This window comes from Idiotropiscis lumnitzeri, chromosome 10, assembly GCF_059441095.1.
Source record: "Idiotropiscis lumnitzeri isolate Australia: NSW breed Sydney's pygmy pipehorse chromosome 10, RoL_Ilum_1.0, whole genome shotgun sequence".
Lineage (NCBI taxonomy): Eukaryota > Metazoa > Chordata > Actinopteri > Syngnathiformes > Syngnathidae > Idiotropiscis > Idiotropiscis lumnitzeri.
In genome coordinates, this window is record NC_142400.1 from 551561 (window position 1) to 578975 (window position 27415).

The 27415-nt window shown below is 43.0% G+C and overlaps 3 protein-coding genes across 5 annotated transcripts; 1 reads left to right on the top strand and 2 right to left on the bottom strand.

Annotated features, from left to right (window-relative positions):
* The first annotated feature begins 1421 nt into the window (after positions 1-1421).
* Positions 1422-4016, top strand: taf12 (TAF12 RNA polymerase II, TATA box binding protein (TBP)-associated factor). Of its 2 annotated transcripts, none has more exons than XM_088306851.1 (6): positions 1422-1607; positions 2404-2595; positions 2927-3004; positions 3129-3243; positions 3560-3648; positions 3716-4016. In XM_088306851.1, the coding sequence occupies exons 2-6, from the start codon at positions 2515-2517 to the stop codon at positions 3749-3751; spliced, it is 399 nt and encodes a 132-aa protein (XP_088162977.1). In that variant the 5' UTR covers positions 1422-1607; positions 2404-2514; the 3' UTR covers positions 3752-4016. The 2 variants fall into 2 exon arrangements, with proteins under 2 accessions (XP_088162977.1, XP_088162978.1); XM_088306852.1 differs by lacking the exon at positions 1422-1607 and adding an exon at positions 1622-1846.
* A 1845-nt stretch (positions 4017-5861) lies between these two features.
* LOC148328423 (ras-related protein Rab-39B-like) lies at positions 5862-8482 on the bottom strand. Its single transcript, XM_088306903.1, has 2 exons — positions 8054-8482; positions 5862-7295 (listed from the first exon to the last, which is right to left on the bottom strand). The coding sequence occupies exons 1-2, from the start codon at positions 8269-8271 to the stop codon at positions 6860-6862; spliced, it is 654 nt and encodes a 217-aa protein (XP_088163029.1). The 5' UTR covers positions 8272-8482; the 3' UTR covers positions 5862-6859.
* Positions 8483-10626: 2144 nt separating this feature from the next.
* On the bottom strand, positions 10627-21142 carry ctps1b (CTP synthase 1b). Of its 2 annotated transcripts, none has more exons than XM_088307348.1 (18): positions 20962-21142; positions 18944-19124; positions 18693-18863; positions 17619-17719; positions 17317-17433; positions 16824-16907; positions 16669-16749; positions 16400-16551; positions 15464-15596; positions 15288-15376; positions 14360-14454; positions 13964-14026; positions 13826-13869; positions 13341-13437; positions 13219-13274; positions 12999-13095; positions 11240-11384; positions 10627-11165 (listed from the first exon to the last, which is right to left on the bottom strand). In XM_088307348.1, the coding sequence occupies exons 1-18, from the start codon at positions 20974-20976 to the stop codon at positions 11081-11083; spliced, it is 1806 nt and encodes a 601-aa protein (XP_088163474.1). In that variant the 5' UTR covers positions 20977-21142; the 3' UTR covers positions 10627-11080. The 2 variants fall into 2 exon arrangements, with proteins under 2 accessions (XP_088163474.1, XP_088163473.1); XM_088307347.1 differs by lacking the exon at positions 20962-21142 and adding an exon at positions 20395-20663.
* Between the last annotated feature and the right edge of the window lie 6273 nt (positions 21143-27415).

Sequence of the window (27415 nt, forward strand, 5' to 3'; positions counted from 1 at the left end):
TTTCTTGCTGTATTCAAGCACTTTTTTTAAGCCATCTCTACTTGGTGTTGAGGTCGCCTTCCATTAACAGCGATGTTATTGACGACATTTTGATCATCTGATGGAAGAAAATTGTTCTTCCATGCAGCAAAATGAACTTTAGAAATGATTTAGTGTCATTATTGTCTTTTAAATACTGTTCTTTTATTTGATGTCAACGCACATTTAAGGTTGCATCGAATTGGTCAAAGTCAAGTGAAAGCCGACAATTCCATAACAATAATGATAATAATAATACTCATTGTATTATTATCTTAATTAATGCATTGTACAGCTTGTCATCATTGCAGTGACAAAATGTTTCCGATATTGTGCAGCCCAACTTTCCATCATAATGTACCCAAACCCGTAGATTTAAAATAATAAGTTTAAGATTGATCTGAATGCAAACTGTAAAATAATTGCACTCTGGTAAAGAACATTGATTTGTTCAAACGAAATCATCACTTTCGCGTTGTAGCATGCAAACCACACAGCCGAGAAGTCATTGTTCGTCATACCATCCACAGTCGCGGTGTCATGAAAAAAATGCCTTGCTCAAAACAATCAAATTACAAACAGAAACAAGCTTGAGAAAAAAAGCAGAGTTTCGAATTGTGAAGAATTAAGAGAAGTGGGCGTCCTTGTGCTTTTTAGATGATTTGAATGAAAGCGACAGTACGCAAAATGCCGGCCGTCTGTGACAATTTGTCAGTCTCTAATTGGCTTTTAGGCAGCCAATCAGTGCATGAGATAAAAAAAAATTGTGTTTGCATTATAGTCAATAAGAATAATACAATTGCAACTACACTCCTTTTTATTAGTAGATTACTTCCGCTCATCAGTGGCACAAGAGTAGTTAAGATGCTCGGTAATTAGATGTATCAATTGGTATTCATTTAGCATATCCCTATTTTCCTCCAAATATCAACTTCTACGGCCGAGTTGCACTTGTGGTCCCTGAACTTCCTTTAGCACGAATCACTGCTTAAATACAGTTCAGTTGTATTTGCATTTTTAGTTCACTACATTAGCGTTACATTTGAAGAACTGTTTGTCTACAAACTCAATTTAATTTCAATAATGCCCGTTTTTATTTGATCATTTTAGAAGTGCATGTTTGCTCCTAAAAGTGCAAGTTAATGTTTAAGCAGTACGTAACAATGGCTTACCATATACTTTTTAGGAAACCATGAACACCTTGGCCTACTACTCGACTGCATTTTAATATTAATCATAATGATGGCTCTGATAATGATAGGTGGATGTTTTCCGCTCTAAAACGATTGAGAATTGTTTTTTTCCTCAACGATGCGTCAACTGTGGAAACTGCCTTAGCTGTAATGACGCAACATATCCTACAAGTGGCGCAAGAGAGAAGCTAGATTAGTACCGGAAGTAGACACATGCAACCGGAAGTAGTGGGGTGAAAAGAAAAAAAAACAATCTCGCTGCCTCTTTTTTTGTTTTTTTTTTGCTCGCTACTTTAAAGCAGCGCCAACGCGTGTGTATTTTTTCTGTGTGTTTATCGACCAAACTCCCCGTTCGAGCAGCACCAAAACATGGACAGATAATGTCTGCGTAGTTGGGTAAGAAGATTAAATCAGCGAGTTGCATGAATCGCTGTTGAAAAGGCACCGATGCTAACGTTAGCTTCGTCGGCTAACGTCAAAGCTAGGCGGCTGCTATTGTTTTTAGCATAACACGCCATCACTTTTTGCGCGTCAACTTCCTTTGAAATCATTCGCTGTTGGGGTTTTTTTCTGGGGTGAGAACATTTCATTTTAAGGATAGCGCTCGAAGAGACGCTACATCTGTTTTCGTGGCGGTGAGTTTTGCAGGCAACGTCACAAGATTTTAAGAATTGGAGAATGACATTTCGCTCAAAGTTGCGTTTGGATATCCAAAGTGCGTTGGAATTGATGTTCAAATTTACTACTTGACATTTATAATTAGCTTGAAGGACTCAACAAGTGTGGAGTCTAATAAATAAAGTCAGAAATAGTGAAACGTGGAACCTGGGGGTCAAAATGTGAACACTTAAAGTTGGGGATAAAAAATAAAGTGGGACTTTTGGGAATTAAGTCATGTGAGAAAATAAGAGGCATATTTTGAAGTTGGATTGGCTCAAAGGAATGCAGAAGAAAGTATTTTTTTGTCATGTAACGTCGCATTCATTTACTTTTTTGGGGCTGGGACGGCAGTGGCATTCTTTTTGAAAAGTGGAAAATAACCACTCGTGCTGAATATTTTGGATCTTTGAATGACTTGAATCAGTCAAATAAGCAAGTAGCTAAAAGCCAAAAAGAATCAGAAGCAGTCACAAAGTAATGATCCAGCAAGTGGTATTGTGGTGCTGACACACTTTTCCCTCCCATTCCGCAGATATATGGACGCGGTCCCGCTTTGCATATAATCCAATCTGCAGTGTTCGTTCTGAAAGTGATTCGGCACTCAAACATTGTGCATCCCGCCAATCCTTCGGAGGGCCCCGGCATGGCCAACAGCACCGCGACGGCAGTGAAGGTTATGGGAGCGCCCGGCCCTGCGGGCAGAAGCAGCCCCGAAGGATCTCAGGTGGGTCGGTGCAAGCACGTGCATAGCCATCACAAGGTTGGGGGGGGGGGTTGCGCTCCGAAATTGGGCCGACCGCAGCACATAGAGCAATGCGGCCGAGCGCGACAGAACTGGGCGGTCGTGAAGTACTATTGGCGACTCATCATTGACGCTCACATGCGCGACGGTAAAACGGCTTGAGTGGGAAGCAGCGTTTTCGGGCACTGCACATCTGACGGTAATTACATTTTTTTTAAAAGTGACACTTAAATTCCCTCGTGTCGCTTTTAGATGACTGAAGGGGAGGAAAAAAAATAAGTATTGTGTTCATTATTGACATATTTCATTTCAGGTGCTGAGCAAGAAGAAGCTTCAAGACCTGGTGAGAGAAATCGACCCCAACGAGCAGCTCGACGAGGACGTCGAGGAGGTCCGTCTGCGTTTTGCCTTTGACGTTTCCCCACCTTTTTATTTTTGTTTTGTTTTTATCCCCCCGCCCTCCCTAATCCATCGAGCGCCATTTTCAAGTGTCATTTGGAAACGCGTCTCCGCAGATGCTGCTGCAGATCGCCGATGACTTCATCGAGAGCGTGGTCACGGCCGCTTGCCAGCTTGCGCGCCACCGCAAGTCCAACAGCCTGGAGGTCAAAGACGTCCAGTTGCACCTCGGTGAGCTTTGCCTTCGCACGTTTTCACTACGTCAAGGTGACATTTTCTGTGACCTAAGAGTTGAGCGCTTGCAAATTGCACATGGCTTTGGTTGAGAAATAATGACTTCAAAGAAGGCAAAATACATTGTGGCATGTTCATGTGTCGTCGTTTGGAATCACTTACGCTTGTTGCTAAATGCTAATAAATCACAATATAGTGATTTCAAAGTTGTGTGATAATGAGCATGGGCCTTGTGTCACTTTACAATAATACAATTGGGTTTGATTGTAAATTAGTATTTCCATTATTTTTTTTAATATTTTGTTTTTGTCAGAGCGTCAATGGAACATGTGGATCCCGGGTTACGGGTCAGACGAGATCCGGCCCTTTAAGAAGGCGTGCACCACAGAGGCTCACAAACAGGTGAGCCGCATATTTCTTCATCATGTGAATTGTAGCAAATGATTTATTTTGACTTTTTTTATTCCAGAGGATGGCCTTGATCCGCAAGACGACCAAAAAGTAGCAAGACTCCATTTTCCTTGTCGAGCCCTCCTTGTAATTGTATTTTTTTTGGGGGCGGGGGGGCGCGGGGGGTTCCTCAATAAGGTCTCATGAGTTGGTGAAAATAATATGTTGATATTAGTATTTCATTGTCACGTCTTCCTAATTTTGAAGTATATTGCCAACATCATCATGTACTCGTTAGTTTAGTTTTCCTTCCTGTTTTGTTGACACGTTCAGCTGTTTATGTCAATAAACAACATCACCTGTTTGGATTGTGACCACTACTCAATTTGTCTGGCTCGTCCAAATGACAACAACTGCAAAAATACGCCTAACACTTGTCAGGATTAATTCGATTTTGGTAGGATAAATATTAACGAGCATTTTGTCGTCTTCAAAAAATGGATCAAGGGGCCAACCACTTGGAAAGAAAAAATAGATGAACCTGTACATTTTATGGAATCATTCCCATGAAATCAAGTCATATCGATGAGGATTTTTCCGATCGGTTTTGAGTTTGTCAGTATACAATCATTGGATCATATAAGGACAAAAACAAATGTATTTGTTTTATCAGTTCTAAAGTTAAAAAAAAAAAAGCACCAAAGTCATATCACTGTGACACACTGAAAAAACAAGTTGGACCAAATGCAATTCTATGTAATTATGAGATCAAAATACTATCTCATGATGTGTTGATCAAAAACGATTTTTTTGCTTGAAAATTAATCAAAATCAATCATTCATAACCAAAGCACATGATATTTGAGAGATTTTTATGTTGTTAAATATTCTCAGTTAAGTTTATAAAAAGTTAATTAATATTCATTGGAGTTTTCCAAATGAGTCTGCAATAAATCAATGGCAAGTGATACCGCAAATTAAAATCCATGATGAAGGCTTGCCGAAATCTGGAAATGTTTAGTCCGTGTGCTTTTTTTATGCTCAACCAATGTCAAAAATACATCAAGTAAACATCTCCAACGCGCACAAATCAGCACAAAAAGAAGTTCAACAATTGTCGAACGTGAATGTTAATTCTATGAAGGTGGTATTCATCCAAATGAGAAGACTAGCAAGTTTTCCCTCCCATGAAAAAAAAGTTGTTGATGAATGCACATGACAGGCAAGCATTGTTGTTCCGGCTGACTTTTGGGGCTACAAAGTGCCATTTAATCACTTGGCTCGCCATTTATTTACTCGCCAACCTCTTGCACGCGCAATGTGAGTCTTTGGGGAAGGTGATGCGTCCTCGAGGCAAAAACAAATGTTGCAAAGGACACGAGAGATTCATTCGTCACAGCCAGCGCGACACTAATTGGCTTTTTTAGTTGGGTTTTTTTTTTGGGAGGGGGCGGGTGGGGGCACTAATTGCCTTGATGACTTCTCGACATTGCTCTGCGACGACATTCAGATGCGCCACGTGACCTTCTTGGAATAATGTCCAACAAATGTGCTCAGTGTGAGCATCTTGTCGTTGGATGCTCGGTGCAAAAAATGCTCTTCAACAGCACACTTTTGACATATTTGGATTATGAGTTTTTCTGCACGCACGAGTGGTCGAATCGATCGCATAATTTTATTCTTTGAAGAACTAACGTGAATTTCTTACGAACACTAAGCTTCAGCGAGATGACTGTTGCAGTACCAATACTGACCTGGACGGGGCAGCACATTTACAAAACTGGTAAATACAGAAGAGTTTTAACAACTTGGATTTTCTGGGTGGCTTAAGGAAGGAAAATTCCTCTTAATCGTTCACGGACACCGATTAAAAAAAGCCTTTGTTCACTTTGATCAGAAGTGTGAAAAATACGATTGTCCGGCATGCTGATTAATTGACTGCATTGTGAATTTATTTATTTTTTTTAATAAATTCTTTGCTATTTTTTGCTGGTTATTTTCCACATGGACTGTTACTGCAGACTCATAAGAAAATAAGCATGAGTCAAGAGGAAAAAAGGAACAATAAAAGAAGCTACAGTGCAAAGGACATTTGGTTGGCTAAAGTTACACAAGTGGATATCTACAGCTTTAAGACAATTTAAAATATACTACCACCATTAGTTTGGATGAATTGAAATCTGAAATCAGGTGGTCAAGGAGGGACAGAGCCACGGTTGTTCTTTCAAGCGCTTTATTGAACAAAAGGTAGGAAAATACAGGAAACACAACAAGCACATTCTCAGAAGACCTGCCGATGGCCTCAACTGAGCACGCAGAACGGCTAACAATTTAGCCGGCTAACAGCCAATCAAAACTACATTCTCATTCATTGACGTCCACATCACTCAATAGGCCAGGTCCGCCCCTTTAAGGCACACACACATTCAACATCACAGATACTACAGTGGATGTAGAACATGTTTTTACCAATAATGGCGTCCACAACAAAATGACAACATAGCCCGAACGCGAGTACAGCGGCGCTTCGATTTAAAGGAGTCCGATTCAACAGAAATAGAAAATAAGCGTCCAGTGCAGCCAAAACGCACCGTCGTGCAGCAGTTGTCAAAGTCTGTGAGTTCCAGAATTGGCTGCAGTTGTTTAATGGCGTAAACAACAGACAAAGACTGCTACACATCAAGTCAAGTTTATTTGTAGAGCCGTTGATCACAAAAGCGTCACAAAAGGTTTCACAAGCCCACATTTGAACAAAACAGGCGAGGAAGGACTCAAAATGCCATTTGGGGAAAACCTTGAGAGGAGACCCCAGATGGAGGGATTCCCTTTCCAACATTTAACAACGCAGTTGTCAGACATACAATAAAACTCGGGCCGGCTTACGGAGGGGCCTCTACGGCGGCCATGTTGGCAGGGGCGATAGTCCCAGAAAAGCTCAGGGGAAAATGACCATTTGCAGGAGCCAAACATGCAAACGCTTTACTGCTCAACCGCTCGTCCCAATTAGTCCCTAAAATGGAAGTTCCAGCGTGCCGTAACACACTTGGGGTGTTACTGACTTCCAGTCCCACCAGACGCGAAACAAGAGCACGTCTGCCACTAATTAAAGCAACTTCATTCAGAGTAATAGTGTGTTGTGCTTTTAATGTTGATTTCAATAGGTTTGTGTGGCAATCCATCCAAATATTGCTTCACGAGGTCGGAGCCGGCGGCTTTAGCCGGTCTAGTCACAGCATTTCTTTTTGTTTTTGCGGGCCAAGCTGCTCTTGTGTCCCTGCAGAGCGAGCGGCGCGGCGCACTTGACCCCGTCCCAGCCCTCGTGCAAATCCACCTCCCCGCACGCCAGGCCCGCGTAGATCCGGCCGGCCAGCAGCTCGAAGGTCTCGTTGACGTTGTGGCCCGACTTGGCCGAGGCCTCCACGTAGGGCACCCCCAAGACGGCGGCCAGCTTCTCGGCCTCGTCGCGGCTCACCGCCCGCTTGGCGTGGCCGTCGCAGTCGCTCTTGTGGCCCGCCAGGACAAAGAGGACGCGGTGGGGTAGCACGTGCTCGCACACCTCGGCGTGCCAGTCCCGGATGTGCTCGAAGGAGGCGCGGTTGGTCAGGTCAAAGACCAGAAGGCCTCCCACAGAGTTGCGGTAGTACGAGCGCGTCACCGACCTGAAAGAGTGCCGACGTCAGACCAAACAATCAGCTTAAGAAGATGAACGCCACGTTTGCCTCCTGGCTGCAATTTGCTTCTTCCACAAGCGTATCTGAACACTTGCCTGCTTTGGGAGTCACCGAAATGCAACAAAAGTGCATTGCTGCTTCTGCATTACAAAGTCTGGAAACGCGGAAATTAGAGCGCCTTTGGAGGTTGCAGGTCCAGGAGTGCTCAGAAACTTTCCACATACAAAAACGGGGACCGGGAAATTGTGATTTTGCTTTGTTTTTTTTCAACCAACACTTTGAGGAGTAAAAGCCGGCTCCACGCAGTCACGCCGCGCAGGATTTAACAGCGTTTGTGAAAATTGTGCCTTCCATAAACGGGATCATTTTAGAGTAAGTTCCTATTTTAAAACCACTCCATACTTAAAATGTTAAGTAATTTTTTTGCACCTCATTTGTTTAGTGATTTTATTCATTTGTATTTTTTTCACAATAAATGAATTCGAGTAAAGGGGGTGAACTATAAGACCATTTCCACATAAATAAATAACAAAAAAAAACTGATTTCCAATCATTTTCAAGGTGGTACCTGCTTCTGAGATCAAATATCCAGCAAACAAGCACAAGCGAATGCAAAGCGGCATTTTTCGTCATTTTGGGAGGGTGCCTTCTTGTGACGACGTTTGGCAACGTCACAAAAATCAAAAACTTACGGCCTGTAGTTTTTTGGAAATGGCGAACTTCAAAGTCACTTCCTTTGGGCTCACCTGAAGCGCTCCTGGCCGGCGGTGTCCCAGAACTGCAACTTGACCCGGACGCCGGGTTCCACCTCCAGGAAGTGCACGTAGAAGTCCACCCCCACCGTCTCATCGATGGCCTCCAAGAACTGGTCTTCGGTGTAACGCTTGAGCAGCGACGACTTGCCCACCGTCGAGTCGCCCAGCATGATGATGCGGAACTGGTACTGCCACAGGCTCGGGTCCATACTCGCGACACGTGCGAGGCGCGCAAATTAAAGTCGAATTGTGCGCCATATGTGGCGACGACTTGTGGCTTGCATTTTCCCTTCCAGACGACGCGCTTCCTTTCATGCAAACTTTGGCCAAGTCGCTCACATTTGCTCGCTCGCGCACGATTGGCGTGAAGGAGTGCCGTGACGTCATTGCTAGGCGCGGCCCACACGCGCGTGGTTTGTGGCCACTTGATTAGGGACATTTGGGCAGGCGCACAGACAAGATTCAAGACGTCAATTTGTCACACGTGGAATAAAAACAGAACTGAGCAATGGGTTCATTTCTTAGTCTCCCTTTTAAAAGTAAAAGATAAATGCGGAAGGGAAAAAGAGGGCCTAGTAAAAAAAAAAACAGTATATGATGTGCAAAGATGCAGGCATGTGCCTGTCCAAGTATTGAAATATTGCACAGTCCAAACATCGAATTGAACAAAAAAAAATACTGCCGTGACGTTGACACATTGAGTATTAATGCTCCTTTTTGATGAACACGCTCAGAAAGTCATTGGGAACGACCAAATATTGCAACTTCTCGTGAAGATTTTAGCTGGTTAGCGGAATACCAAACTTTTCATTGAACTTCATTATGAAATATAACGTTTCGTGGAGAAAGAAATGTCTGAGCAGAGCAGCTTCATTAGAACATGTTCAAACTTTGTTGGTATCATTTTATTCACCACGTCTAGAAGGAGAAAGGCTTTCAAAGGCAACATTTGTTTTGTTTGCAAGATCATATTCAAATAAAAGAATCCAATGATCTCATCGGGAAAGGAAAAAAAAAATCCTACTTTATTGATCGAGTAAGCCGTGATTTTCCGTTATCTACGCGAGTCATTGTCAAGGCTTTCACACGTTACGAACGCTCAAAAAGGTCTGTCGAGTAGAAGCTGTACACCATTTGCATGAATGTGAGCAACCCATGATGACCTTATCTTGATCCGCTCATCCGCTTGCGGCCAACAATACAACCCCAAAAGAGGAAGTTGGCAATTCCAAGGCCTTCTGGGAAAGGCACAGTACACAAAGATGACAGGACAGTATATCAAAGACCAGAAAAATAAATGCCCCTCTCTTTTATTTGCGTGCCAAATGTTTGTGCGGCTTTTTTCGACGTGCTTCTGTTTTTCTTCAGCTGGAAGTGAAGCCTTAAATAAGGTGCAAGGAAATATGAACACTTGTCCAAAGCAGTTAGTGTTAGCATCTAAACTTTCAGGCATCTGCTAGGAAGAAGAAAATAAAAATCCCGTTAGAACAGCTGAACTTTATTCTGAGTTGTATCAGTTGAGCGTTTGACTCATTTGACATCACAAGCACATGATCTTTCGAAGAGGATGTGCACACTTGTGCAACCACATATCGGTTGATATTTTTTTCTCCCCATCTAAAATGATTAAAAAAAAAAAAGTTGTCCAGGTTATAGGTCACATTAATACGGGGATTTCAGATGATGGACAGCTGTTATTTAGGAAGAAAAAAAAAACCCCCCACGAATGTCACGTCACTCGTATCGCGAGGCACTGAACTCAAGTGAACTTGTCAATTAAAACCGAGATCCTGCAAGGGCTGGCAAACCTTTAAGTGTTGAACATAACAGAAACTAGCAGTGCACAGTTCAGTTGAGGATCACATGAGTTTTGCAACACAGGTTGAAAAGGCAAGAAAAAAAAATCAATAAAAAGAGCAGAAGCTGCCGCTTGTGCCAAGGAGGGAAATGTCTTGCAAATTTCAAGCCAACACAAAACGGCGACTGGAGAAAATCAAGTTCAGCTGCCAAATATCGGAAAGCTTTTTTCTTTTGTTTTGGAATTTTCGTTCAACAGCGCGTAAGTGAAATTGCTTTATCTTGAACGTGCACCCTCAACAAGTCCTCAGATATTTTTTTTTTTCTTTTTGTTAAGCGTCTCCTACAAATCAGGAATAATAACAGCGATGCCTTGAGACACGAGCTAACTTTGCTCCCGGAGCACGTTTGTAGCTCAAATCATCTTTCTTCATTGAACGCAACGGAAATGCTGCTTGGCCCTAAAAAGAAAAAGAAAATGAACAGAATGTTGTCCATGCATTTTCCTGAGGTCGGGGCATACAATTACAATCAAAATCTCGGACGACTTTAATATAGCAATGCCAGAGAGCGAGCAGGCCGTATTAATATTAATAATTTGAAAAACGACATACTTGCAACAGAAATCTTCAAGGATGCTCGTTTAAGCTGCATGACCTTTTTGTGACGGAGGACAAACTTGAACTGACAATGAAATTCAAGAGTTGAATGACCACGCCATGAAAATGCTCCAAGCGTACGATAAGGCAAAAGTTAAAGCAAGGAACTTTACGCCAAGGCCGTTTCTTTATTACATCAAGGCAGAGGTGATCAAACTGAACCTGAAGTATTTTTTTTTGTGTGTTCATACAAAACTTGTACAGTATATACACTCAATGTCAGTGAGCAAATGATCGATATGTACATCAAATTGCAGGACTGAGACGACCGACTGGAGGAGTGTGCAGGACAACCAACGACGCCCGCAACTTTCGGCAATGCAAAAGGAGTCATTTATGTCGAACCTTTTGAGAGGCAAATGCCTTCTAAACTCCCCTCGTCACCCGCGACATAAAACGCGATGCAGCTGCTCATGAACAACAACCACATCATCGTTATTCTCAACGTCCCTCGAAGCCACCAAAGAGGATAAGTAAATCAACGGAATATTTTCCCCAAAAGCACGAAAAGTCGTTTTGAGCGGCACTTTGTCTAGCGGTCGGCGCTGCGCCGCCTGCGGCCTCACGACAAGGACGGGAACTTGAGCTCGGCGATGTCGACGTCGACGTCGGGAGAGCTGCCTCCGCTGCGGTCGCTGTACGTGTCCCTGCGAAAAGCGGGAGGACCGGCGTTACCGCGGCGAGGCCAACGAGGGAAGGTTTTTGTTTTTGTGCGAGTTACCGTGGAGACAGACGGCAGCCCTTAGCCAGGTAGCTCTGGAGTTTGCCGGCGGAAGCCAGCAGGAGGCCGAAGTAGGGCGGAGAAGGTTTGATGGGCCTGGAGGTGAACTCGGGGTGATACTGCACTCCGATGAAGTAGCAATGCTCTGAAAAGAAAGTTGTTAGCTTTCAAGCAACGCATTTTCAAACTGGCAGTCATCTATTCTTTATCCTCTGCAAACAACGACTAATATTCCTGTTCTACTGAGAAGGTGAGAAAGGCTGTAAGTTGTTTGAGAAGCAAAATGAAGGCCAACGTGTGACAAAAAATGGTTTCGTAATTAATTATTCAATCTATTTAATGCCATGACTGGATGCGTTCATTACGGACATAATCGATTTGCTCATTAAAAAAGAAACGCGTCACAAAAATGAAATTCATTGGCTTTTCCATCGCTGACCTCCACAATGATTTTTTTTCCCGATCACCGACCGCTCGTATATGAAACTACGCATGCGTGTCAGTCACATGTTCCAGCGCACGTTAAAAAAGTCATCGGGAGTCATTTGGCGTACTTGTGGAGAAGTTGGTGAAAACAAAACCAAACTACGCAGAGATCTCAATTATTTTGGCACACACAAATTGCAAATAGGCTCTAAATATCAAATACAAATCTGTATGTGGCAGACTCCTAAAATGGGAGGAAAAAAAAAAAAGAAAATCAGATGCATCCCTGTAGGATATTAAGATAAAAATAAAAAGTACAAAGCAAAAGCAAATAACATGATCACTGCAAAAGTAAAAACTGCGAGGACGCATTCATTTTGGACAAAGACTGCAAAAAGAGCATCATGAATCGCAGCCACCCAACGTCGGCGTTGCAAGTGGAGGCGTGTTAGCGACTCTTTGAACAAGCCTCAGCGTGAGGCAAAGACAAAGCCGTTAAGTGAATTGCAGCGCGAGCATTGAACACGCCGAAAAAGTGCTTTTGTGCACCGCTGGCCTTGAGGGAAGTCGCCGTTCTCAACGCTTCATCCCACAACAAATGTGACCAATCAAACGCCAGGGTGAAAACTGCAAGCTCAGGACATTAAAGGACGGACAAGTTCGTGGCTCGTGATCGAGACGAGACGAGATGGAACAATACTGAGATCTATGACGCTTGCCGTCAGCAACAACGAGTTCCAGCTTTTGAAAATTATTTTGTTGTTCTTGAGCACTTGTTTAACTTTCCAGCAAAGCAGCATCAAACTGTAACATGTTCTGCCTGGAATTGATATCGTTCTTGTAACCATGAGATCTAAAAAATTTTTTTTTTTAACTCATTACAGTACTCCCTCACCACTTTTCGCTTCATTTTTTTGCGGCTTAGTCCAAAATATTCATCATTAAAAAACAGAATTTTGCCGGTTGAGCCACAGATGCGAATTGTGGCCAGTTTTGTCCTGCCTGGCAGAAATCCAAATCCTGGACGCCACCAAACGTCGCGACATTCGGTCCCGGTTGACTTGGGACCTTCTGGCGCCTCACCCAAGGCCAACAGGCTCCAATTGCTGTTTGAAATTCGACCGGCAAATTAGCGCTGTCGTTAAATCCAGCTCCAACCCGACCCCCCCCCCCCCCCCTTAGGCAGCTGACTAAGGTAACGACTCGCTTTTCACAAGCGCAATCCACCCCTTTGTTACATCTCGACCGGCACGTCGATGGCGGCATAACGCGAGTTGTTGTTCAACTTTGATTGATTTCGTCAAGAGTGTGACGGATCAAGTGATGAACTCACCCTCCAACTGAATGATCTCCATGCGCTCCCCCTCCATGTCCTGGCCGACAAAGTGAAGGCCTTTCTCTTCAAAGTGGTGCTTGAGCTCAGGGTTCACCTGCAGTGAGGAGGAGGAGGAGGGGTGGGTGTTTAGACATCAAATCATCTGCCGCAGATTCCAACGGAGCCCAAATGGGTCTGATCCAAGATGGCCGCCGCTTGGGAACGGCACGCGACTCACCTCAAATCGGTGCCTGTGGCGCTCGTCAACGTGGTCCACGTCGCCGTAGAGTTTTCCTGTCAAGGGTCATTCAAAGTCAAGCGGCTTGCAAAAGACGGCGGTGGTCCCGAATGTGCACGTACTCAGAACGCTGTTTTGGGATTTGAAGATGGTTCGCCTCTGACCGAGCCTCATCGTGCCTCCCATCTGGCCCGGGTTGTGCTCTGGCATGTCGATCACCTGCCGACAACCGACGACGGCATTTAAAACGGCAACTCCGGACAAACAGACGCCAGCAAATCGTCTTTCCCGCCAAACGACAGCGAGGCTGATACAAGTAACACTACGCAAAACAATTAGTCAACTCGATTTACTGAAGTCAAATATTTATTTAACGCAATAATTTCAGTGCATGCATTTTACAGTTTAATTTTTTACAAGTGATAAAAACCTTTACCTTGTTGTGACAAACACTTTTGCTTACTCTTCTACTTGCAACGTATTGTTGCCAAATTTGGATGGTGATTGGAGGGCCAACAATTTTTTTAGGAGTCATTTTATTCAGTTTTGTGCATGTCAGAGTTTTTCTTTCCTTTTTAAAAGCACAGCAGGACACAAAGAAACCTACCACAGGGTACTTGGAGTCCGGGTTGAACTCTGTGGAGTTGGCGTCTGAGAAAACAAAAGCAACGCAAATCAAATTCCTCCTCCCTCCAAACTGAAAACGGAATCAAACATTTGTGTGTCGCCATCGGCAAGCGCTCACCTTCCCAGCCGAGAACGTTGCGGGCAAACTCGCACACGGCCAGCTGCATGCCCAGACACACGCCTGCACGCAAACAAGACCGACGGCATTTTTTCAAAGGAAGAGCTCTCAACTGCCGCTGCTGCTTGACGACAACGGCTCGTTTGCAGCACTTCCGTCCAATGGATTTTATTTTAAGTGCTCTTCAAACAACGCAGCGAGACGATGACGAGAGACTTTAGTTGCGCCGGTGCGCCTCATCAAGACAGGCCGTCATCAAAATTTGGCCTTGACAAACGAGCACTAATTTAACAGAGTGGAATTGTTGTTGTGAAAGTTTCGAAGGTTGACAAACACGCCAATGCGTTGGATTTCATTAACTTGTGTTGCGATTGAGACAAGTGCTTGATTTCTTACCCAGGAAGGGTTTATTCTGTTTTCTTGCCCAGTGGATAGCCAACATCTTGCCTTCTGTCCCTCTCACACCAAAACCACCAGGCACCAAGACGCCGCTGGAGGGAAACGAAACATTGCGGCATTAACACAGCATGAACATGACGTAAAAAAACAAAAAAACAAAAACGGGAAAACGCAACGTGACAAGAGGCCGCCAGACTTGTGGAATTCACTAAAAATGATGGAACGTACATAAAAGAAAAATAATGTGCTGTAACATCTAAATTGACAAGAAAAAAACCTCACAATTTGGCCTCAATAAACATTTTTGGTGAACATTTTTAACTGAAACTTGTTATCCAAATGGAGACACAAAAAAGGTCGAGCTCAACCGTTCAATTTTTTTTTTTTAACAGTAGTTTGAAGGAGGGAAAAAAGGCACTTTGCTACTACAAGTCCTGTGGTAGAATTAGCAAGACAAAGCTTGCAAGGGGGCTTCAAGGTTCGTTTGGACAATATGCAAATAATCTCGGGGATGCCCGGCCACTTGTCAAGAGTGAAATTACACAACCACAATTTGTTTTCCTCTTCTAATTTATGAACATGCATCTCATCTGTGAAGAAGCCGTTCTGCAGTTAAAATGGAAAGCAGAGCTGCGGTGAGTTTTGTTGGATGCACAGATGAGCGTTATCCTCCGTTAGCCCAAAATGCAGTCATCGATAGCTCGGTCAAGTTGACAATACGGCGAGCTAAAATTCTTGGTCCTTTTCAGGGAAAACACTTCGCATACGTGCCATCAAGACACCCATGAACTATTAAAGTTAGAGGGGAAAAAAAAGAAGCCTGAATTAAAAAAAAAAAAAAAAAGCACAGCGCAAGATGGGGTGAAGCTGCGGCTCTCTGCTGCCATCTTGTGGCTACAACAAACATGGTCGTGAAAAGACTTACTTGGAGCTGCATAGTTTTTGCCAGGCCTCGTGATATTTCACCGGCTCCTCCAGCAAAGTGGCTTGCTCCAGGTCGGCCGAGTCTATGTACTGGAATGGCAGCATGTTCAAATAGATGCCAGGCAAACACCGTGACAGGCCGTGGCGAGACGTTTATTTATTTTCCTCCTTCCATACCTTGACCTCCAGCTTGTGACTGATGGCGAGCGCCGAGTGCTCCAGGGCCTTGATGACAGACGTGTACGAGTCTGACAGCTTTGTGTACTTGCCCACCAGCGCGATGGAAACGTGCTCCAGCAGACGATCGGACCTGCAATGTGAAGGAGGACATGCGAGGGATAAAAAATAAATTAATTTAAAAAAATCATCAACATGGATTCAAGTCGAAACTCAAAAGACTGTGGCAGCTGCTGAATTGAGCTCGTTCAATTATGTTCTAGTGGCCATAAATGGTCTTTTTGTTCTTGTCAAATATGCTAAACGCAGTCGATCATTAGAAGACGTTCACGACAGGGGAGACGAGTGAAGATCTTTTGGATATATGAACAGACTAAAATGAGCATTTCATCGGAAACATTTTCTTTTTCTTCAGCAACACTGAAAGCTATCACAAAAGGGCAATAAATTATTTGTGCTGCTGAAAAGATAAATTCTCCGTTTCCATTCACCAAGAAGTAAAACTCATCGAGCCACAAAATCTTTTACGGCCCGCGCAATTCATCTTCCCCGCCCGTACCAGCATTTAGTTGACTTTTATTTCTCTTTTTTAACCCGAGGCCATCTTCATTTTCGATCGCCTTTGTCCTCATTGCGGTCATGGTTGAGCTTTGGGCGAGAGGCGGGGAACGCCCTGATCAGCTCACCAACCAATCACAGCCCGTGATGGCCTTTCTTATCCCTTTTATTTGTACTCGTTGATCTGACATTTTATCTTTAAAGAGCAAGTCCATCAGAATGTTCACCAATAGACATTCGAATACAATTGTGAAGCACAATTCGATTATTTCTATTCATGGAGAACTGGGGCGTAAACAACGATGCACATTTAAAAAGCCAGATTTGATCCAATTCCAGAAACAGACACAAACAAAGCAAAAGTAAAAGTGTGCCCACCTATCGGCCATCTCCTTCCACTTGGAGAGCATCTTTCTGGGCCTCATCTCAACGGGCAGGTTGAGCCTCTGGCAGAAGTAGCTGACGATGCCCTGGTCCTCCAGCAGCAGAGGCACTCGGTACACGGAGGACACGTCATGCACACAGATCACCTGCGAGACACCGTTTCAGATTTATGGCCTTGTGGGTTTTGGTTTTTTTTTTTGGGTGGTGGGGGGGTCGGAGACAATAAACAACTCAGCAACTGGCCCCAAAGTTGTCTCGGTCACCTGCGTGGGCTCCACGTGACAAAACATGGATATCTTCTCCTTCACCGCCGTTTCCAAGGGCGTTGCGCAACGGCACATGATCTGAAGCACACATCGGAATTCTCTTTTCACGCGTGTTCGCTACCACATCTTGAATTGCGGATGTTTTGCCTCACCAGGTCGGGAGACAAGCCGAGGCCTCTCAGCTCCCGCACGCTGTTTTGCGTCGGCTTCGTTTTCTGCTCCCCTGTCGTGTTTGGCTGGAGGAAAAGCAAAAAAGAACTCATTGAACAACATTCACGTGTATTCTTATCAAATATCAAGTCTTGAGCGCTGTATTAAAATACTTGTCATACAAATATATTCAAAATTAAGCGGATGACTTTTTTGATTGGTGCATACATTTATTTTAAAATCATCAAAAAAACTCAAGAATGTAGCCCATCCAAATTTGCATTTCATATTTGAAAAACAACCACAAAAAAAAACACATCCATTCAATTAAAAAAAAACATCAATCTATTTTTATTTATTGGCAATGGGCGAGGAAAATCACCATTAAAAAAATTGAAACGAGCATTAGACCTTTATTTTTGAAATATACATTCCAATTAATATAAAGCACTTTGAATCCGACCGCTGCAAAAATGAGGCTCGACTCTCGCTCACCTGCGGCACGAGGCTAACGTGGATGTTGCAGAAGTTGTCCTTCTTCACCTTGAACTGAAACTGCCTGAAGGCTTCGATGAAGGGCATGCTCTCGATGTCGCCCACCGTGCCCCCCAGCTGCGGACAACACACATTGGCTCGGAGCGCGTTGTGGCGTAATTGGACAAAAAAATAAATCAACATACACGCCTATAGCGGCGCACCCGACAGATGTCCGTGCGCGTCAACGCCTCGGGAAACGCGCAGCTTGCAAAACATTCAGTCTTGTTTGCCAGTTGTGTTTAAAAGCCGAGCAAACTGACCTCGATGACACAAACTTGAGGCTCCACGCCATCCCCGTCCACGGGGACCTTGGCCTGATGCATCACCCACTCCTGGATGGCGTCCGTGATGTGAGGAACAACTAGACGAAGGGGAAACAGACAACTAGAACCTTCTTAGAACTACTGAAAAGGGCAAAGCCTTGCAAACATCACAGCAAGCGGAAGTCAGGTTTTTGTACAAAAAAAAAAAACTGGAGTTGACGGCCAGCACAATTAGTGTGAAAAAAAAAATTGCATAGTGAGAAAAAAAAATAAATGTACCGAAATGGTCATCTATTTTACACAATTAACAAACATAAAATCCATTTAATATAATTCATTTTTTGTAGTTTGTTAGATCGGCATTCAAATGATGTCTAACTTACTGCCTTTGAGTTAAAAAAAAGAGCTATTTTGAAAATTAAAAAAAAAAAAAAAAATTTAACAAAGAAAAGTTAAAAAAATTATGCTGCATACTTTAAAAATATTTTTTAAACTTTTGTTTTTAGTTCCTGCTTCCATTTGCATGAAGTGTCCAATGAAGCTTTATGAGCTTCTTCCGTTTCCCAATGACAAATTTTTTTCTTTCAAACATTTTAATTACAATTAATGGACTTCATAAATGAATATTATGTAACTATATGGTAACGTTTTGCCAAAGAATGGAGTCTATATTTATGACCAAGATTTCAGAACATAAAGCTTTATCAGAAAAATACCGTTCGGTAACCAAGTCAACAAATTAGAATTAGAATTAGAATTAGAAATGCCTTTATTGTCATTGTACTCAAGTGTGCAACGAGATTAGAGGGCTCCCCTCTCCAGTGCAATACAACAATAATACAGACAAATATATAAATTAGATAAATAAATAAGAGAGTGCAATGGAATTTAGTACTGAATAGGGTATATTAAAAACACATCACAATGCTGTTCTGCAAGGTAAGGGTGTTCTCGTGTGTGTGTGAGAGTTCAGAATGGAGATGGCTCTCGGAAAGAAACTGTTTCTCAGTCTATTGGTCCTCGAATAACAGAGATGTTAAAAGAGGGGGGGGGGTATCAGCTCATTCTCACCTTGCACGGTCTTGCCCAGGTAGTCGCCTCGTCTTTCCTTGTTGATGACCGACTGGTAGATCTTCCCTGTGGTCAGGTTGTTGTCCCTCGTCAGGCGGATGTCCAGAAATCGCTCGTAGTTCCCCAAGTCCAGATCCACCTCGCCGCCATCGTCCAACACAAAAACCTCACCTGAGAACGCATATTCGGACCCATCTTGTCAACTATCAACGCACGGCACAAAAAGGAGCCGAGACGTCCGGAAGACGGACCGTGCTCGTAAGGCGAGAAAGTGCCGGCGTCAATGTTGATGTACGGGTCGATTTTGATGGCTGTGACGTGAAGGCCGCACGACTTGAGGAGCGTGCCCACGCTGCTGGCGATGATGCCCTTGCCGATGCCGGAAATCACACCGCCGGTGACCAGGATGTACTTCATAGTGGCATAGGAGAGCTGGACGCACAAGACAAATGGTGTCGAAATACGACGAAGAATAAAAAGGACCGTCGTCAACGGTTTGATCATTCGACACTTTCACGTGAGGCTCGTCAATAGTATTGGATGGCGTACTAGCCAAAATCACGCACGAGCAAAAAACGTGCAAGCACTTTACAGAAGACATTTTGACAGTTACACACCAAAATAAATGTTAGCCAATGCAGACAAATTGTCACAGCAAGGTAGAGGGGCAATTATTTGGTCGCACGCAGGTGCATCCGGAGAGAAGCGCAAGCACACTTTCGCTTTCACTGTGCACGAGGCGCATTCAAGGCCTGTTGACCAAACAAACACTCAAATAATCAAACCTGATTCAACTAGAAGGCAACAAAGAACTACTTTCATGGCATTGACCTTTCAGGGAAGAGTGCACGACAGGGTCCCCTCCCCCCAAAAAAAATGGGAAGAAGCAAATCCCACACCAGGACTTAAGCGAGGGTTCGCCACACTGCTCATCGTGTACAGAGCAGCCTCCCACATTCTTGTGTCGCAATAGGTGCCTTTTCTGGTTCCACTTTTAACATCAGAAAATTCCTTTCCAAAACTAAAAAATCCCCAAAGAATACATCATGTTCAGCGACCGCCTTGCTGACCATTTTTCCCTCATTGTTTTATATTTTTGACACGGTTCCATTCATGATGTAATCATATGACAAGTTTCAATTATTTCAGAAAGCCAAGTTTTTATGTATTGTTGAAGATTTCAGGGGAACATCACTTCTGCGTAATTAAAAGTTTTGCATTTAATGTTTTTGTTGGGCAGTATAAAATCTCACTAATAAATTAACATTTGACATCCCAACAAGAGCTGTCTCACAATCAAACTGTTTTTGGAATTACTAATTTCAGAAAATGCATTCAACTTTATTGCAAAATCTATTTGCCCTGATTATTATTAACCAATTACTGCATTTCATTTGGTATGTTCAATGATTAAACAAAACCAAAGTAACACAAAGATAGCAATATCGCACAAGAGGGAGACATGAAACTGAAATCTCCTTTCATCATTAGTTGATTTCCAAAGGGAAAGTGTGTGCAAATGTCTTACTTGGGTCAAACAAGCAAATTTGTTGGCTTTGATAGAGGACAGACAAAATCAGACACTATGGCGTAAACGAGAGGAACAGAATAATATTACGTTAGCCAATGGGTCTCTACAACTAATCAATTATCAAAGTAGTTGTGGACTAAATTGATTACTGATTTTTTTTAGTTGCATCACCTTTAGGTCAGGGTATGACAATGATCCAAAGAAGCCTGCAAACAAACTCTTTGACGTTCGCGGCTGTCCACTGACTTCAAACGGAGAGTAGTTTGACTTGATATTACTTAAAGCTCCGGGCCTCAGGAGCCCCCATGTAGCCAGTTTTAGATGTCTCCCTCCTTCAGCACACCTCATTCAAATGATCGGGATGTTTATCCGGCTCGTGCAAAGCTTGCTATGGATCATTTGAATCTGTTGCGTTGGAGGAGGCAAACATGACAAGCAGTTTGAAGAGGGGCTCTCGAGGACCGGACGTGTGCACGAAGACGTCGTTCAAGCATGGTGGCCGTGCAAGTGAAATGGCGGGAGTTTTAGCTTAGCGGCGGTTCCGCACTCAAGCAACAAGACCACTCACGTTTTTGCATTCATTTGCAAACGTCAATTGACTTGATTTGAATCATCGCGATGTTCCGACAATGCTGCAAACTCGAGTCTCGTTAGCTTACGAGTGGGAAGAACTCGTTGTTAACAACCGACAAGGTTCGTGCGTCAACAAGTGCGCGAAATCAAGGTCGGCTTCCTTACCAAGCTAGTACGCATCGACAGCCAGTCAAGTTGAACGGATGCGTCGCGTTTATCAGCGCGATTCGCACCTTTTGTTTGTATTCGAGAGGATGTTTGACACGCTTACGGCAACACGTGCAGGACAGGTTGACTTTCCTCGACGTTTCTTCTTCGACTACACTTTGCCTCGATTTGAAGGACTTTCAGTGGACTGCTGCCTCCTACTGGTTAGTATTTTTATTGCGTATATATTAGATTACATTGCAGTCTGGATAATAAATTACCTTACATTTTTGCGTATATTGTCTCATAAATACAACAATTATTTAATTATTTTATTTTAATTTTCATATTTCACAATGACCGATGTGTTCTTATACATGCAATAGTTTAAAATATAAAACTATTTCTTCAAAAATAATCATTAATCAATACTTGTGATAACAATCGTTTCCAATGAAACATTTGTATTGGAAACTGAGTACACAAACAACATACTCCAACTGTGCAGTCTCACCAAAAATAAACAAAGAAAAAATATGAACGAAATTGAGGTAGACTCAGAAAACAAAAAAATCATACTACCGTAAAACTGCCTGTTTTGTTTTCAGCCTCTTCAATGTCCTTCTAAAATTATCAATTTATCTCAAGTAATCCAAAAACAACGGGCGACAATTCATAAATCTGCCCGCAATCATTGTGAGGATATGCAGCTCAGATAATGGATAGAATTCATGAATCATGTCATGTCATTATCCACACCGCGTATCGTGTACAGGGTCGCGGGAGGGTGCTGGAGCCTATCCCAGCTGACTACGGGCGAAAGGCGTACTACAACCTGAACTGGTCGCCAGCCAGTCACAGGGTAGACATAGACACCGTCACTGAGTGGGAACTGAACCCACGCTGCCCGCACACAACTCGGGCGAGTGTACCACTACACTATCAGTGACCTAATTCATGAATCTGAACCTATAAATAAACAGGTTTATTATTAATATGTTTTACAACATTTCCAGTTTATTATTGTTGGTTTACCATCCCATATTTAAAGTCTCGGTAGTATAGAGTCACACAATCGAATTAAGCAAATAAATAAATACGTTTTGCTTCTGTATCCCAACAGCCGGGTTACACTTCCGTTGTTGTTGTCACATGGTTTTAGCAAGCTTCTTTACTTCCGGAGTCACTCATGAGTTCACCTCCATGCCGCGCCCCTTTAAAGGTCGGCCAATCAGTAGCCGTGGTTTCCGCTCATTCCACAGAAAGTCTTCCGGATTGGAAGCTCGTGGATGTGGTTTGCGTTGTATAACTTTATTCAAGTAAACGGAGGCCTTACAAGTCAACGTGGGTTATTTTTGTCATCATATTAAAACAAATGGTCCGTTTATAGGTTTTGGTTTAAACACCTAATATAAAAAACCCAAGTTGTTTTTAGTTGAAAAATTGACACGGGTATTCCCCACTAGATGTCATGGCGATTCCACGATACGTTGCCTGACTTTGAGCTGCTGAGCAAAATGAGCCAACAATAACATGGGTAAGGTTAGACACACATATAATGGAGGGGGAATGAAACATCCGTTTGACACTAGGATTGGTTTTGTTGTTCCAGGAGGTAATCTCTGTGGTTAAGTGACGTGTTATAAAATCAACCGGTGCTCCCTAAAATGTCACTCATGCCACACAGATTGGCACATTAAAAGTCTGCCTTAATGTATAGACCACTGTGGTGCATGCTCCAGTTTTCTAATCCTGCACCAGTCTCAATCTAATTAAAGGCCTCATCCTCGCCACCTCATTTCCAAAAGTCGCTCCCTTCAATTACTGATGACAAGTGAGCACCGACACACATTAACCTCCTACGTTGAAGAGCTCCTTTGGCTGCCCACCGTCTCTCCCTGCAAAGAACACGCCGGCGGGCGGACAAACCGAAGGCAATTCCACCTCTTTGGAATGCGCGAATCACATTTAAGCAAAGATGATGATAAGGTCATGCCATATTTTGCAATATGTTTTGGTCACATGGTCTAGTGTTGGCAAAGTCAGGTGCGAGGGCACGTGCTGGAGTGTTAATTATTGTCTATACCTGTTCTCAATGTGACGTCTGGGAACAACAAGACTGACGAAACTTCAGAAATGGATGTTGATTGTCAAAGCTTGGCGCTTGGCCCTGTTTTGCCGGTCAGTCCCTCGTCCTCCAGGCGTATTCTTATTCTTAAAAATTGTCAGCCCCTGACCCCGTAACAAAAGAAAAGACCTCGCCAACGGAGCGATGCTAACGGCAGAGGTTTATTTAAAGATCATTCGTTGGCTAATTTACTATTCAAATCCGCTTACCTGATTATGGTCTTATTATGGTGGGAAGTGTTTCATCAAACTGAAGTGGGTTAACGTCTCCGTCTTCTTAGTCTTCTTCTTCTTTCTTCTCCGCGAACGTGCCCAATGCAATTAAGTACGCACAGTTGGTAGTGGCGCTTTTGATGCGTTCAAAGGCAATTTTTGTCGTTTGCCCATTTTGCTGACTAGGTAATTTTTGTCTGCCTCGCAAACACATGACACGCACGAGGGCCGATTCGTGGGCAGGACTAAAATCCACCTCCGGCCTTTGTTAAAAATTGTCACTCCATGCCCCCCGTCCCAAAAATGGGCATCCGGAGAGTCGGACCCTTCCGCCCCCGGGACGGACTGCCCAGCTCTGATGATGATGATGATGATGACGATGACGACCCACCTCAAATGACTTCTTGCACCTATTTCAGCTCGTATAAAATTGATTGACTTTGCCACTATTAAAACGGACACCGGGCTGTCGTAATGTGATTGCGCCGGTGACGGCTACGCTCAGCGAGGTTTATGGAGATATTAAAATTGAGCAAATTAAAAGTGAAATTGCATTCGTCTTTGCACGGTCTGATGCAGAGTGGCTGCAGCGTGAATGTGAAGAAACGGATGTTTGCTAATGTTCCCGGGAGGGATTTGTCTCCTCACCCTCCTACCGTCACTAAAGCCGAGTCCACACGTGCCGATGATCGGGCCCAACGTAAGCAATTTCCCCCTTGCGATCAAATTTTGCAAAGCCCTCATTTTTCGGACGTCTCGAAAAGATGATTGTCAGTGATTCTGTGCTGGCATGTGGGGCATGTGTTCATAGGGATTGTTCCCCTTTTATCTGCTTGGAAAATGGTTGATACAAGTGTGAAACATGCCCGATATGTATTTATTATTCCCTCGAGTAGGCATTTGTGGGATGTTAACACCAATTCGCAGTAAGCCATGTGATTGTGACATGAAATGCGACAACAGCCAATCAGGATGCTCGTTGAAGCTGTTACCAAACACGAATAGAGGAGCAACCGATTGTGTTGAAAGTTTGGATAACGTGTGGCACAAGTCATTCACCACTCAGAAGTTCTTCTCCCAAATGTACTCAGCAGATAAACTAACAGTCCGCCTTGCAATTTCTTCTCTGCAGTTTCCGGCATACTGGGTGTCCTGTGGAACCATGCTGCCTCTCACTGGTCAGTGCTGGTACTACGACAGCCATGGATTGAGGTTCGTAGACTTGTGATTATCAACGTAGATGTGCCTTATGCTGATCACCTCAAGTGCACAACAAACACATGCACGTACGTGCACACGCTATAAGAGCAATAAAAACAAACATGGGCTCGCTCATATTTAAAAAAGGCAAAGAGTGTGTTAATGGCTGAGAATGAACACGCCATTCTTGATGAAGCTAAAGTGCAGTGTGCCTATTGCAAAGTGTCACAAGTTTAAGTTCCACAACTAGACGTCGATGAAAAAGTCAACATTGTTAGCTGATTTAAGTTAGGCTACCAAATTGTAATCCTTCTATGTGTGGTCAAGAACAGTCACAGCTGCTGGCGCACGTGCGCTTGCTTTGTTCAACAAAGGCAACAAAATAACCAAAAAGTAAATATTCACACATGACCACACTGACGCCAGGTCACTCAAACGCAGCGTGACGAACGGTTTAGACGGCCAACAGCGAGCCAAATTCACACTCACGTTTGCTGACGCACCTTCTAAAGTCACACGCATTCAGTCACAGATACTACAGTAGCGTACAATTGAGGATGGCAAACTATAAATGATGATATTTTCTTTGCAAATTTGCTCAAGTATAGTTTGGCAGAAACAGGAAGTCAGACAGGGAAGTGACTCGGAAAATGGTATTAATGGACTCGTTTGTGTCCATCACATTATTTCAACACCAAATTCAGTAAAAACGACTTTTCTTTTTTTTTTTTAATGCAAAGTGCCATCTAAGAGTGCTCTGCTACTCTTGTTAAGTCAACATAAAAGGAGCCAACGTTTTAGCTGTTTGTAAAGATGATGATTAGTGTAATCCAAACAGCATATACCCCAAGACAAAATAAAAAAAAAAAACGGGTCAAGCAAATTAAAATAATAGTTTATGTGTTTTATCCGTTTGGGGTTTTGTTGTCATCTGATTTATGACGTACTGTCTTTTGTTTGTTACGAATTTTGTCAACTGTTGTAGTGGCGCTTAAAAGACTACAAGTCAAATGTTTGTAATAATAAAGTCATTCATTTTGCATTTGCTTTTATTCTATCTTAACACTAACCTATAAGACCAAAACATTATGATACAGTTTTTATTTGTATTGCAATACAGATTCAAGATTCAGAGGACCTTCCCCTAAAAATTATTGCATGTTAAATGAAATAAAATTCAGTTTTTCTTTGTATGGGTAATGTCGTACAAAATCTTAAGACACTAAACACTCAATGACTCATTTCAAAAAAATTCTTGGTGTGTTGTGTGTCCTACCAGACTTACACTGTTGGCAAGGCAAATCTTGTCACGTTGCTACTTATGACATCAATATAAATAATGATTTCTTTTTGTTTAATTCTGCAAAATGGTGAAATGTGTGCCATGTTAGAATCTATCTAGCATATGTTTTGTGTCGATGTACTCGCCGCTCTCAACTCGTCTATTCACTTTTTCATTTAATTGACAGGCAGCCATTAAATTCTAGTAACAAAAAAAAATTGGACACGTTCCGAGTCGCATGTCAACAATCGCTCCATAATTGTCTGTGCTTTGTCTCGTGGCGACTTTGAACTGCTCTGTATTTGCATGCACGCCGCATGGCAGAGTGAGACACCCACCGTTGTCTTCTCATTACATAAGCCGCCAGATATTGAGAAAACCAATGTCGGTTGAAGGGCGTTTCCTGTTTGTTTTGCGCTCACACTCAAGTCTTTGCTTGCTCCTCCCGTAACTTGCGGCAAGTCTAATTTGATTACGAGCGTTGGGGAGGGATTGAGCTTGTTCAATGCTCGATTGTGTGGATCAGTGGGCGCGGATGACGATGACCAGAATTACAAATTGACAGAGTTGAACGCAAATAGGACAGGAAAGATGGAATCAATGAGAGACGTCCCCAGAGGGAGGTGGATGAAATGGACGTCGTTTTACACAATAGCAATAACTTTGAGCATTTCTTTCATTTTGTTTGTTAAATTTTTTTTTTTTTTTTAATTTTGAATCTTTTTTTTTTTTTCATTTATTCTTTTATTATTCCTAGATCCATGAGCATCTCATTTTAGAGTGGCTCCAACATACAGTATCAAACATCACAACACATAAAACACATCTCTGTCCACAGTTTCCCACCCCTCCCCCACCAATCGCATACAAACATAAAACCTCTTACTCTATACACACAAGGTTTCGAATCGATTTGAGTTTCGATTCCTGATTCACTTTGATTTTCGATTCAAAGATTTCACGCAGTTGTTGACGCTGACTTCACTGCTTCCGCCATTTTGTTTAAGATCTCGGGTGGCGTGTGTAGTCATGTACATTTTTGGGAGAAAGAGACGTTATTAAAAGTATCACCGTACGTTTCTATGAATCCATATCGGGCTATAAAATGGAAAATCAATTCATATCAATATAAATTGATTTTTTTTTTTTTAACCCCGCCCTAATCTACACCATTCGGTACTTCGCAGGGCCTCTCAGTCACCCATTCACACCTACTTTGATAGACCAATGGGTGACTGCTGTCCTGCAAGCCACATGCTGCCTGTCCCACTGGGAGCAATGTAGGGTTCATTGTCTTGCCCAAGGACACTTCAACAGTGGGCAGATGGAGTCAGGACCACTTTTTTTTTAATAAAATAAATACAGTAGCCACAAAACACGCATTGGCAAGACCCCAGAATGGCTTTGCCCCCTGCTCACCATGCATACCACCACCCACATTTTTGAACATCTTCATTCCAGTAGCCGCATTACTTTCTGAATCTTGTACCGCCTCTCACAGGTCAATTTTGGTACTGCAACAGGCAGCCAAATCGTGAGGAGGGTATTGGGTCTTGGTTCGCCACACACTTTAGGAGCAGTAACATCACAAATACACATATTTCTTTTGGTCATCATTGGAAACATCAGTTAAGATGTTAAAAGTGTGTC

What these genes read in the sequence shown, in the direction of transcription:
- LOC148328423 (XM_088306903.1), bottom strand. Translation starts at nt 8,271, where the DNA reads ATGGACCCGAGCCTGTGGCAGTACCAGTTCCGCATCATCATGCTGGGC. An exon ending in GCCGGCCAGGAGCGCTTCAG is followed by an intron (nt 7,296 to 8,053) that starts GTGAGCCCAAAG and finishes GCACTCTTTCAG; the next exon opens with GTCGGTGACGCGCTCGTACT.
- ctps1b (XM_088307347.1), bottom strand. Translation starts at nt 20,571, where the DNA reads ATGAGGTGTGCTGAAGGAGGGAGACATCTAAAACTGGCTACATGGGGG. An exon ending in CAAAAACTATGCAGCTCCAA is followed by an intron (nt 14,455 to 15,287) that starts GTAAGTCTTTTC and finishes GTTTCCCTCCAG; the next exon opens with CGGCGTCTTGGTGCCTGGTG. An exon ending in CGGACTCCAAGTACCCTGTG is followed by an intron (nt 13,438 to 13,825) that starts GTAGGTTTCTTT and finishes GGTTGTCGGCAG; the next exon opens with GTGATCGACATGCCAGAGCA.
- taf12 (XM_088306851.1), top strand. Translation starts at nt 2,515, where the DNA reads ATGGCCAACAGCACCGCGACGGCAGTGAAGGTTATGGGAGCGCCCGGC. An exon ending in GCAGCCCCGAAGGATCTCAG is followed by an intron (nt 2,596 to 2,926) that starts GTGGGTCGGTGC and finishes ATTTCATTTCAG; the next exon opens with GTGCTGAGCAAGAAGAAGCT. An exon ending in CCACAGAGGCTCACAAACAG is followed by an intron (nt 3,649 to 3,715) that starts GTGAGCCGCATA and finishes TTTTTATTCCAG; the next exon opens with AGGATGGCCTTGATCCGCAA.